Genomic DNA, 14,379 nt, shown 5'->3' with positions numbered 1-14,379 from the left:
ACTGGTGAGAGGTGACCTAGAGTTTAGTGTCAGTACTACATCCAGATCACCAGGACATAGAGCGGTGTTTTCACCTGTATATACATCACTGGTGAGAGGTCACTAGAGTATAGTGATCAGTACTACATCCAGATCACCAGGACATTAGAGCGGTGATATTACTGTATATACATCACTGGTGAGAGGTCACTAGAGTATAGTGATCAGTTACTACACCCCAGATCACCAGGACATAGAGCAGTGATATCACTGTATATACATCTCTGGTGAGAGGTCACTAGAGTATAGTGATCAGTACTACACCCAGATCACCAGGACATAGAGCGGTGATATCACTGTATATACATCACTGATGAGAGGTCACTAGAGTATAGTGATCAGTACTACATCCAGATCACCAGGACATAGAGCAGTGATATCACTGTATATACATCACTGGTGAGAGGTCACTAGAGTATAGTGATCAGTACTACATCCAGATCACCAGGACATAGAGCGTTGATAACACTGTATATACATCACTGGTGAGAGGTCACTAGAGTATAGTGATCAGTACTACACCCAGATCAACTGGACATAGAGCGGTGATATCACTGTATATACATCACTGGTGAGAGGTCACTAGAGTATAGTGATTAGTACTACACCCAGATCACCAGGACATAGAGCGGTGATATCACTGTATATACATCACTGGTGAGAGGTCACTAGAGTATAGTGATCAGTACTACACCCAGATCACCAGGACATAGAGCGGTGATATCACTGTATATACATCACTGGTGAGAGGTCACTAGAGTATAGTGATCAGTACTACACCCAGATCACCAGGACATAGAGCGGTGATATCACTGTATATACATCACTGGTGAGAGGTCACTAGAGTATAGTGATCAGTACTACACCCAGATCACCAGGACATAGAGCGGTGATATCACTGTATATACATCACTGGTGAGAGGTCACTAGAGTATAGTGATCAGTACTACATCCAGATCACCAGGACATAGAGCAACGACATTACTGTATATACATCACTGGTGAGAGGTCACTAGAGTATAGTGATCAGTACTACACCCAGATCACCAGGACATAGAGCGGTGATATCACTGTATATACATCACTGGTGAGAGGTCACTAGAGTATAGTGATCAGTACTACACCCAGATCACCAGGACATATAGCGGTGATATCACTGTATATACATCACTGGTGAGAGGTCACTAGAGTATAGTGATCAGTACTACACCCAGATCACCAGGACATAGAGCGGTGATATCACTGTATATACATCGCTAATTACAAGTGACTAGATTATATTGATCAGTTCTACACCCAGATCTCTAGGGATTTCAGGGATCCAAGCTTTTAATAGTTAAATCTTTGGAAGTTCCTTCCTCCGAACGCAAGAAGTGAAGCTGGGAGCCGGCTCTTGCAGCCGGGAGATCACACGTGTGAACAGAACGTGTAATAATCGGCTTTGACTAAGCCCCACACTGAGCGGCCGCTGAATCACTATAGCTGCAGGGTATCCTCCAATGTTAAGGCAGATTTTTCAAGATTGTCATATCTGCAGTCGGCTGAGAGAACCTTGCGGAGTCCAAGACAATAAGAGGAGATGACAGTTTGGGGGCTCGGATGATGGCCCCTCCGTGACTACTGCAGAGCATTATAGAAACCCAGCTTTCCTTTGGGGCGCAGGAGATGCAGATGAACACAGAGCACACATATTCCTGGAAGTGGAGGGCTCACAAAATCTCTCTCTGTCCTGCTGACACGTCTTATGTGATATCACAGATCTGAGTAGGGCTGGAGCAAGAGACAGAGAAGGCGAGAAATCAGGAAGGACATAAAAAACAGATCAAGAAAGAAGGGGGAATAAAATCAACGATAGAAGGGAAAAAAAGGAAGAGGAGAAAGAAACAAGAAAGAATGAAGGAAGAAGCAAAACAATAGAAACAGAAGGAAATTAAGATGAATCGAAAAAGGAGTGAAGAAAAAAACAAGAAAGAGAAGGTGAAAAGAAAAAAGGAAGGAAGGGAATGAGAAAGGAAAGAGAAGATAATTTAGGGTGAAGAGGTATAGGAAACAGAAAGGAGTGAAGAGAGTAACAAGTAAGGGAAAATGAAAATAAAAAAGGATGGAAGGAATAAGGAAGGAAAAGATAAGGTAATTAAGGAAGAAGAGAAAACGTATAGGAAACAGAAAGGAGTGAAGACAGTAAAGAGACAAGGAAGAAAGAAAGAAAAAATGGAATAGAAAGAGTTAGGAAAGAAGGAAGAAAGTCTAGAAGGAAAATATGTCAGCAAAAAGGTAAAGGAATATTAGGGATGGTGGAAATGATAAAAGGAAAGAAAAGGGAATTTGGAAAGGAAAGTAAGGAGAGAATGAGAAGAAATCAAAGGAAGGAAGAAAATTAAAGAAAAAAGATGAAAGGAGAAGAAATTAAGGATGGAAATAATGAGGGAAAGGGAATGTTTAAAAAGAAAAGATAAAGATAAGGAAGAAAGGAAGGAAACAAGAAAAGAGGAAGTTAGGAAGGCAAACATAATAGACGGAAATGAAAGAACCAAAAAGAAGGAAGTTAAGGGAGGAGGGAAAGAAATATGGATGAGGAAATAGAAGGACAGAGGTAAAGAGAGGGAAAATGGAGAATCATTAAGAATAAGATAGGTAAGCATAGAAAGAGATAGCAGGAAGTAAAGGGAAAAATACATATTCATAAAAGATGAGAGTGGAAGACACAAAAAAGAATAAGACAAAGGAAAGTGGGAGCTAGAGAGGAAAGAATGAAGGAATGGAAAGTGGTGCTGAAGGAAAAAAAGGACAGAAAGAAAAGAAACAATAATGAAAGGAAGGCAGGAAGAAAAGAAATAGGAATGTCAATCAACATCTAGAGGTGGGGAGAGCGGAGGCACTGTGCGGTACTGCACTCATCTCTCTCACAGCGCTGGCACGTCTGTCAGTGTACTACACTGCCATCAGCCAGGGCTGCATAAAAATGCCGACAGGTCCCCTTTAAGAAAAAAAGGAAGGAAATAAAGAAATGAAGCAAACAATGAAAGGAGGGAAGAAAGTAGAAATTAAAAGAAGGGAATAAAATAAGTAAAGGGGTTGTCCGGGTTCAGAGCTGAACCCGGACATATCTTCATTTTCACCCCGGCAGCCCCCCTGACTTGAGCATCGGAGCAGTTCATGCTCTGATGCTCTCCTTTGCCCTGCGCTAAATCGTGTGACATCACCAGGCTCTCCACGGGGCTGCCAGGAATCCCGGTGACGTCACCGGCACTGATGGGCAGGCTTTAGCGCTGCCCATGCCAGTAAAACGGCTAGGCAAGCGCTAAAGCCCGCCCATCAGAGCCAATGACGTCACCGAACACACTGCCGGGCGGAAGTTTCCGCCCAGCAGTGTGTTATGATAAACAAAAGAGCCCTGCGCAATTTAGCTAATGCTGCGCGATCTAGAGATGCTCCGATGCTACCCTCAGGCGGGCTGCCGGGGTGAAAATAAGGGTATGTTCGGGTTCAGCTCTGAATCCGGACACCCCCTTTAAGAAGGAAGGAAGGGTCAGAAAAAAGGAAGGAAAGAACGAAAGGAAGGAATAAGGAAAAAAGTATGGATGGAACAAAGGGAAGAATGGAAGGAAATAGGTAAATAAAGCAGGAAGGTTTCAGAAAGCAGAAAAGAACGGAAGGAAATAATGAAAGAAAGGAAAGACAAGCAGCAGGAGAAAGGAAGGAAAGAATGAGGGAAAAAGGAAGCATAGATGGAGGTAAGAAAAGAAGGATGCATAGACAGAAGGAAGAAATTCAGGAAGGGAATTAAGGCAGGAAAGGAAAGAAAAAAGGATGGAAGGAGGGAAGGAAGGAATACAGGAAAGAAGTAAAGACGGAAGAAAATAAGGAGGAAAAAAGAAATAGAAATGAAGGAAAGGAAGGATATAACAAAAGGAAGGAAGCAAAGAAGAAAAGGAAGGAAAGAGAGAAGGAAGGATGAAATGAGGAAAAGTACTAAATAAAGGGTGGAGGTAAAGAAGGAACAAAATGGCCCCATGGAAATTGTAAAAGAATATGCAGATTATTTGGAGTGCCTTTATAGGTCCAGATCCAGTCAACTGAAGAGATGACGACATTGTACAGAGCAGATGGAAGAACTGGAGGCCACACTGATGGAGGAGGACGGCTCAGGGAATGGACAGGGTCCCCATGTATACCCTGAGAATGAAAGAGGAGGATGGAGGAAAGGTATGGAATAAGGGGTGGACTCTTGGGAGACTCTTGGCACTCCTCATGAGTCCTTCTGCTGCCAATGGGTCCATTCTGCATTGAGGCCCACCTCCCAATCTCCTTATTAAATACAGGTGTGAAGTCGTCGGCCAAGTTGGTATCCAACAGACTGGAGAAAGTGAGAGGGAAAATAATCTGGATTTATCGCAGGAAAATTGATGTTAGGAACTGAAGCTGCTCAGATGCGGACACCATTGGGAGAGGTTTTCTCTGGCGGATCATGGCCAGATCTGTATTCGGGGAGAAGACTTGTTGGGATGAATCAAGGTCAGAAGTTCTAATTGATGGTGTTGATCTGCAGTGGACAGACATACAATGGGCACTCGGCGCCCGCTGTCACCTCTGCAGTTCGCAGTTGTCATGGAGCCTGCCTGTTTAGGATTGACCCCCATAGGCGGGCGACGCACTTCTTTGTTAGTCGTCTGCATATATCGCTGATTCGGGAGCATTTCAGGTCTTGGTAAAAATTGGGTCCTGATGTTGATGGGAGCGTTCCCACCATCTAACATATCACGTGTTACACTAATAACAATGACTTTACTGCACAAAATCTTACATTTCTTGTCTAATTACCCGAATCTGGAATTTATAAAAGTATCCAGGCTATAACTAATGAGAGAGTGCGGCAAGGAAAAGCCTTGATCTATCGAATGACAAAGGAAGTTCTCGTCTCCAGATTTGGGGTTGTAGTACTCTGCGGACAAAATAATAAGGCTCCAGGCAATCAGATGACACTCCGGGGGATGGGACGAGCAATACACTGCTAGAATGAGGGCTAATAAAGAGAAACGTGAAGGAAGGAATGAAGGAAGAAAGAGGGACAGGGAAGTATGAAAAGGAAGAAGGGAGGAAATGAATTCAGGGAGAGAAGGAAGGGGCAAGAAGAGAAGGAGGAATGGGAGGAAGGATCAAAGAAGACATGTCAGGATGGAAAAGGGGAGGAAATTAGGGAATGAGTGAGGGAAGAAAGTAAATGAAGGAAATAAGGGAAGGCAAGAAGAAAATAGGGAGAAATGGAAGGGGGAGGAAAGGAAGAACATGAGGAGGAGGGATGGAATATGGGAGGAATGAAAGAGGGGCAGAAGGGAGACAGGAAAGAAGGAGGTATGGATGAAAGAAGGGAGATATTGAAGGAAGAAAGGAATGAGGAGCAATAGGAACAAAGGGAGGGATGGAAGGAAGAAGGGAAAAAAGGAGGGAAGGAAGGAACAAAGGGATGGAAGAAAAGAGAGAGGAGTGTAAGGAAGAGACAAAAGAAGAAGGAAAGACGGAATTGGAAAAACGAAGGAAGGATAGGATTAATAAAAGAGTGGAAGGAATGGGGATAAAAGGAAGGAAGGATGGATGATCAGCCATCAGATAGAGGAAGAAAACATGAGGAAGCCTGAAGATCCACAAGGAGATGTTCTGGAGGAACATGGGTCACACAACCACCAGGAGTCAGAGCCGCCTAGAAGCAGCTATTCTACCGTATTACACTTGGGCTCGTCTCGGTTTATACTGGACTTTATAATGAGTGTCTAGGAGCTGCTCTCTCTCCAGATCTGTCCACTTGGGTCTTAAAGACGTGATTCTTCTTGAGTCGTACATCATGTCATGTTAGGTGTCCAGTCACTCACAGCCCAGGCTCCTGTCACTCAATCTCCAAATCAGGACGAGGAGAGTCTGCACTGAGGAGATTGTTCTGACATGTTGGCTGAGGGGAACCCATATAGAAAGTGATCTGAGCCTCTGCCGCCCCCAAGGTGATGTTCTCCAGCAAAACTGCTCCTTAATTGATACCAGAAGAGACCTTAAATGTCAGCCTGCAGGATACAGAGGAAGGAAGAGACGTAGGGTCTTCTAATAACATCTTCATTTAGGGCTTCTAGAAGACCCAATGGAAGAGGGACAGCAAATCATGACCACTGTCTATAGCAGAACATGGAGTCAACCTGAAATGTCACCGCTTTGAATAATGAAGGGTCTTGGAGTCATATAGTCCAACTCTCCTAAACATGGCAGAAGACCTCAAGCCCCGAGATGATGGAGGTGGTAGTAAAAAAGCAGTAGTGAAAACACATAGTTAAGCCCCCATCCCAGTAAGAGCAACCCCTCCATCCATGAGACAAAAAGTCAGGTTCTCCAAAAAGAAGTAAGAACAAGCAGCCTCCAGTCAGAGACCTGTTCTATAAACTGGGAGATGATAGTTAACCCATTACTGCCTGCAGAGTAGGCTACGTTCCATCAATGACACCGCCAGACACAGCCTTCTCCCTGTACTTCCAAAAGCTGCCTGCTCCCTGTACCTCCAGACACAGCCTGCTCCCTGTACCTCCAGACACAGCCTGCTCCCTGTACCTCCAGACACAGCCTGCTCCCTGTACTTCCAAAAGCTGCCTGCTCCCTGTACCTCCAGACACAGCCTGCTCCCTGTACCTCCAGACACAGCCTTCTCCCTGTACCTCCAGACACAGCCTGCTCCCTGTACCTCCAGACACAGCCTGCTCCCTGTACCTCCAGACACAGCCTGCTCCCTGTACCTCCAGACACAGCCTGCTCCCTGTACCTCCAGACACAGCCTTCTCCCTGTACCTCCAGACACAGTCTGCTCCCTGTACCTCCAGACACAGCCTGCTCCCTGTACCTCCAGACACAGCCTGCTCCCTGTACCTCCAGACACAGCCTGCTCCCTGTACCTCCAGACACAGCCTGCTCCCTGTACCTCCAGACACAGCCTGCTCCCAGTACCTCCAAACACAGCCTGCTCCCTGTACCTCCAGACACAGCCTGCTCCCTGTACCTCCAGACACAGCCTGCTCCCTGTACTTCCAAAAGCTGCCTGCTCCCTGTACCTCCAGACACAGCCTGCTCCCAGTACCTCCAGACGGCGCCTGCTCCCAGTACCTCCAGACACAGCCTGCTCCCTGTACCTCCAGATGCTGCCTGCTCCCTGTACCTCCAGATGCTGCCTGCTCCCTGTACCTCCAGATGCTGCCTGCTCCCTGTACCTCCAGACACAGCCTGCTCCCAGTACCTCCAGACGGCGCCTGCTCCCAGTACCTCCAGACACAGCCTGCTCCCTGTACCTCCAGATGCTGCCTGCTCCCTGTACCTCCAGATGCTGCCTGCTCCCTGTACCTCCAGACACAGCCTGCTCCCTGTACCTCCAGACGCTGCCTGCTACCTGTACCTCCAGACGCTGCCTGCTCCTAGTACCTCCAGACGGCGCCTGCTCCCTGTACTTCCAAAAGCTGCCTGCTCCCTGTACCTCCAGACGCCGCCTGCTCCCTGTACCTCCAGACACAGCCTGCTCCCTGTACTTCCAAAAGCTGCCTGCTCCCTGTACTTCCAAAAGCTGCCTGCTCCCTGTACCTCCAGACGCCGCCTGCTCCCTGTACCTCCAGACGCCGCCTGCTCCCTGTACCTCCAGACACCGCCTGCTCCCTGTACCTCCAGACACCGCCTGCTACTTGTACCTCCAGACACCGCCTGCTCCTAGTACCTCCAGACACAGCCTGCTCCCTGTACTTCCAAAAGCTGCCTGCTCCCTGTACTTCCAAAAGCCGCCTGCTCCCTGTACTTCCAAAAGCTGCCTGCTCCCTGTACTTCCAAAAGCCGCCTGCTCCCAGTACCTCCAGATGCCGCCTGCTCCCTGTACCTCCAGACGCCGCCTGCTCCCTGTACCTCCAGACACCGCCTGCTCCCTGTACCTCCAGATGCCGCCTGCTCCCTGTACCTCCAGATGCCGCCTGCTCCCTGTACCTCCAGACACCGCCTGCTCCCAGTACCTCCAGATTCCGCCTGCTCCCTGTACCTCCAGATGCCGCCTGCTCCCTGTACCTCCAGACGCCGCCTGCTCCCTGTACCTCCAGACACCGCCTGCTCCCTGTACCTCCAGATGCCGCCTGCTCCCTGTACCTCCAGATGCCGCCTGCTCCCTGTACCTCCAGACTCTGCCTGCTCCCAGTACCTCCAGATTCCGCCTGCTCCCTGTACCTCCAGACGCCGCCTGCTCCCTGTACCTCCAGACGCCGCCTGCTCCCTGTACATCAGTATAACCCCAATCAGATCTTTCCGTTCAGTACATGTTTTTTTTGAGCAGTGAAGGGGTTAAGGAGGTTGGTGCAGTGGTTTAACCCCTTATTTGCCAGCTCCCCCCTCCTGCTATCATTACTCCCCTTTCACCCCACTGCTCAGCAGTAGCACTCCTATCCTCCTGACCATGCATGGAGCTGCTCTGCAGCCATCGGATTGTTTTCCTCTCTGGTGGTCCCTGGGGGTCTTCTCAGTGCTCGCTGATTGGTGGAGGCTGCAGGGGGCGGGCCCCGGCTGGGAGGTGAGGAGTCCCAGCATCTTGATGACTTCTTCATTCCAGGAGGCTCCTAGGATGACAATGACAGGTTTCTACAAGTGAAGAAAGTGCTGACCCCCTCCCCCTGCCGAAGCGGTCCTCATGCCTGCCAGTCCTTTGTCTGTGCCGGTGCCTCACCCAGTCGCCTCCTGTTGCTGCACTGGTGAGGTATGAGGCACCATGGTCTGGTGTGATCGTGGGGTCCAGATGCTGCTGACCACCGTGGGGGCTTTTGCCGCCTTCAGCCTGATGACCATCGCCATCGGGACCGACTACTGGCTCTACTCCCGGGCTCACATCTGTAACGGGACCAACGTCAGCACCGAGGACCCCCAGAGCCAGCCCCGCAAGACCAAGGGGGACCTCACCCACTCCGGGCTCTGGAGGGTCTGCTGCATCGAGGGTAAGTGCTGCGGCTCCGGTGCAGTGTGTGTGTGTCGCCTTGTTGCCTGTTAACCGGCATCATCACTGTAAATGAAACCTGGAGACTCTCCTCGGGTCCAGCGCTGGGGGCCCCACACCTAGGGGCCCCCGGTCCTGGCACCAAATTCAGGCTGATATCTGCAGCTGTCTCTGGGAGATGTGAAGACTTCTGCAAAGAAGCTGAAGGGAAAGTTGCACAGGAGCTGATGATGTGCGAGGCACGGGGAGGCACAGAGGACCAGACTGCTGCAGGTTGCTGTCCACACTGTGCAGCGTAACCGGGAGCACCGGAACCATACACTGCACATGTGATACAGATCATACACTGCACATGTGATACAGATCATACACTGCACATGTGATACAGATCATACACTGCACATGTGATACAGGTCATACACTGCACATGTGATACAGGTCATACACTGCACAGGTGATACAGGTCATACACTGCACAGGTGATACAGATCATACACTGCACATGTGATACAGATCATACACTGCACATGTGATACAGGTCATACACTGCACATGTGATACAGATCATACACTGCACATGTGATACAGATCATACACTGCACATGTGATACAGATCATACACTGCACATGTGATACAGGTCATACACTGCACATGTGATACAGGTCATACACTGCACATGTGATACAGGTCATACACTGCACATGTGATACAGATCATACACTGCACATGTTATACAGGTCATACACTGCACATGTGATACAGATCATACAGTGCACAGGTAAAACAGGTCATACACTTCACATGTGATACAGATCATACAGTGCACATGTGATACAGGTCATACACTGCACATGTGATACAGGTCATACACTGCACATGTGATACAGATCATACACTGCACATGTGATACAGGTCATACACTGCACATGTGATACAGATCATACACTGCACATGTTATACAGGTCATACACTGCACATGTGATACAGATCATACACTGCACATGTTATACAGGTCATACACTGCACATGTGATACAGATCATACAGTGCACAGGTAAAACAGGTCATACACTTCACATGTGATACAGATCATACAGTGCACATGTGATACAGGTCATACACTGCACATGTGATACAGGTCATACACTTCACATGTGATACAGGTCATACACTGCACATGTGATACAGATCATACAGTGCACAGGTGATACAGATCATACAGTGCACATGTTATACAGATCATACACTGCACATGTTATACAGATCATACACTGCACAGGTGATACAGATCATACACTGCACATGTTATACAGATCATACACTGCACTGGTGATACAGATCATACAGTGCACATGTGATACAGGTCATACAGTGCACAGGTGATACAGGTCATACACTGCACATGTGATACAGGTCATACACATCATACACTGCACATGTGATACAGATCATACACTGCACATGTGATACAGATCATACACTGCACATGTCATACAGGTCATACACTGCACATGTGATACAGGTCATACACTGCACAGGTGATACAGATCATACACTGCACATGTGATACAGATCATACACTGCACATGTGATACAGGTCATACACTGCACATGTGATACAGATCATACACTGCACATGTTATACAGATCATACACTGCACTGGTGATACAGATCATACAGTGCACATGTGATACAGGTCATACACTGCACATGTGATACAGATCATACACTGCACATGTGATACAGGTCATACACTGCACAGGTGATACAGGTCATACACTGCACATGTGATACAGGTCATACACTGCACATGTGATACAGATCATACACTGCACATGTGATACAGGTCATACACTGCACATGTGATACAGGTCATACACTGCACATGTGATACAGATCATACACTGCACATGTTATACAGGTCATACACTGCACATGTGATACAGATCATACACTGCACATGTTATACAGGTCATACACTGCACATGTGATACAGATCATACAGTGCACAGGTAAAACAGGTCATACACTTCACATGTGATACAGATCATACAGTGCACATGTGATACAGGTCATACACTGCACATGTGATACAGGTCATACACTGCACATGTGATACAGATCATACACTGCACATGTTATACAGGTCATACACTGCACATGTGATACAGATCATACACTGCACATGTTATACAGGTCATACACTGCACATGTGATACAGATCATACAGTGCACAGGTAAAACAGGTCATACACTTCACATGTGATACAGATCATACAGTGCACATGTGATACAGGTCATACACTGCACATGTGATACAGGTCATACACTTCACATGTGATACAGGTCATACACTGCACATGTGATACAGATCATACAGTGCACAGGTGATACAGATCATACACTGCACATGTTATACAGATCATACACTGCACAGGTGATACAGATCATACACTGCACATGTTATACAGATCATACACTGCACTGGTGATACAGATCATACACTGCACATGTGATACAGGTCATACACTGCACATGTGATACAGGTCATACACTGCACATGTGATACAGGTCATACACTGCACATGTGATACAGGTCATACACTGCACATGTGATACAGGTCATACACTGCACATGTGATACAGGTCATACACTGCACATGTGATACAGATCATACACTGCACATGTGATACAGATCATACACTGCACATGTGATACAGGTCATACACTGCACATGTGATACAGATCATACAGTGCACAGGTGATACAGGTCATACACTGCACATGTGGTACAGGTCATACACTGCACAGGTGATACAAGTCATACACTGCACATGTGATACAGGTCATACACTGCACATGTGATACAGGTCATACACTGCACATGTGATAAAGATCATACACTGCACAGGTGATACAGGTCATACACTGCACATGTGATACAGATCATACACTGCACAGGTAATACAGGTCATACACTGCACAGGTGATACAGGTCATACACTGCACAGGTGATACAGATCATAAACTGCACATGTGATACAGGTCATACACTGCACAGGTGATACAGGTCATACACTGCACATGTGATACAGGTCATACACTGCACATGTGATACAGGTCATACACTGCACAAGTGATACAGGTCATACACTGCACAGGTGATACAGGTCATACACTGCACATGTGATACAGATCATACACTGCACATGTGATACAGGTCATACACTGCACAGGTGATACAGGTCATACACTGCACATGTGATACAGATCATACAGTGCACAGGTGATACAGGTCATACACTGCACAGGTGATACAGATCATACACTGCACATGTCATACAGGTCATACACTGCACAAGTGATACAGGTCATACACTGCACAGGTGATACAGGTCATACACTGCACAGGTGATACAGGTCATACACTGCACAGGTGATACAGGTCATACAGTGCACAAGTGATACAGGTCATACACTGCACAGGTGATACAGGTCATACACTGCACATGTGATACAGGTCATACACTGCACAGGTGATACAGGTCATACACTGCACAGGTGATACAGGTCATACACTGCACATGTGATACAGATCATACACTGCACATGTGATACAGGTCATACACTGCACAGGTGATACAGGTCATACACTGCACATGTGATACAGATCATACACTGCACATGTGATACAGGTCATACACTGCACATGTGATACATTTCATACAGTGCACAGGTGATACAGGTCATACACTGCACATGTGATACAGATCATACAGTGCACATGTGATACAGATCATACAGTGCACAGGTGATACAGGTCATACACTGCACAAGTGATACAGGTCATACACTGCACATGTCATACAGGTCATACACTGCACAAGTGATACAGGTCATACACTGCACAGGTGATACAGGTCATACACTGCACAGGTGATACAGGTCATACAGTGCACAGGTGATACAGGTCATACACTGCACATGTGATACAGATCATACACTGCACATGTGATACAGGTCATACACTGCACATGTGATACAGGTCATACAGTGCACAGGTGATACAGGTCATACACTGCACATGTGATACAGATCATACAGTGCACATGTGATACAGATCATACAGTGCACAGGTGATACAGGTCATACACTGCACAGGTGATACAGGTCATACACTGCACATGTGATACAGATCATACAGTGCACATGTGATACAGGTCATACAGTGCACAGGTGATACAGGTCATACACTGCACATGTGATACAGGTCATACACATCATACACTGCACATGTGATACAGATCATACACTGCACATGTGATACAGATCATACACTGCACATGTGATACAGGTCATACACTGCACATGTGATACAGGTCATACACTGCACAGGTGATACAGGTCATACACTGCACATGTGATACATGTCATACACTGCACATGTGATAGGGATAATACATTACACATGTGATACAGCTTATACACTGCACATGTGATATAGATCATAAACTGCACATGTGATAGAGATCATACACTGCACACGTGAGACAGATCATACAGTTCACATGTGATAGAGATAATACACTGCATATGTGATAGAGATCATACACCGTACATGTTATAGAGACCATACATCGCACATGTGATAGAAATCACACACCGCACATGTGATACAGATCATACACTGCACATATCATACAGGTCATACTCTGCACATGTGATACAGGTCATACACTGCACATGTGATACAGGTCATACACTGCACATGTGATCGAGATCATACACTGCACACGTGAGACAGATCATACAGCGCACATGTGATACATATAACATACAGTGCACATATGAGACATATAATACAGCACACATATGAGACATATAACATCCAGTGCACATGTGAGACATATAACATACAGTGCACATGTGAGACATATAACATACAGTTCACATGTGAGACATAACATACAGCACACGTGAAAAATATAACTTTTTTTTGCACATGTGAGACGTATAACATACCTAACACATGTGAGACATATAACATATAGCACACATGTGAGACATATAACATAGAGCATACATGTGAGACATATAACATAGAGCACACATATGAGACATATAACACACAGTGCACATGAAAATATATAACATACAGCATACATGTGAGACATATAAGATACAGCATACATGTGAGACATATAACATACAGTGCACATGTGAGACATATAACATAGAGCATACATGTGAGACATATAACATACAGCATACATGTGAGACATATAACATACAGCATACATGTGAGACATAAGATACAGTGCACATGTGAGACATATAACATACACCATACATGTG

General features: G+C 46.4%; 1 protein-coding gene across 1 annotated transcript in view; it reads left to right on the top strand.

The window, feature by feature from the left end:
• The first annotated feature begins 8,800 nt into the window (after positions 1–8,800).
• CACNG4 (calcium voltage-gated channel auxiliary subunit gamma 4) overlaps positions 8,801–14,379 on the top strand; it is a 37,447-nt gene continuing 31,868 nt past the window's right edge. Inside the window, exon 1 of the mRNA XM_040437443.1 lies at positions 8,801–9,023. Coding sequence (XP_040293377.1) covers positions 8,801–9,023 — 223 coding nt within the window. The remainder of the gene's footprint in view (positions 9,024–14,379) is intronic.

Source organism: Bufo bufo, chromosome 6 (genome assembly GCF_905171765.1).
Source record: "Bufo bufo chromosome 6, aBufBuf1.1, whole genome shotgun sequence".
Taxonomy (NCBI): domain Eukaryota; kingdom Metazoa; phylum Chordata; class Amphibia; order Anura; family Bufonidae; genus Bufo; species Bufo bufo.
The sequence above is the reverse complement of the archived record's forward strand: the minus strand, read 5'-3'. Positions and strand labels throughout refer to the sequence as shown.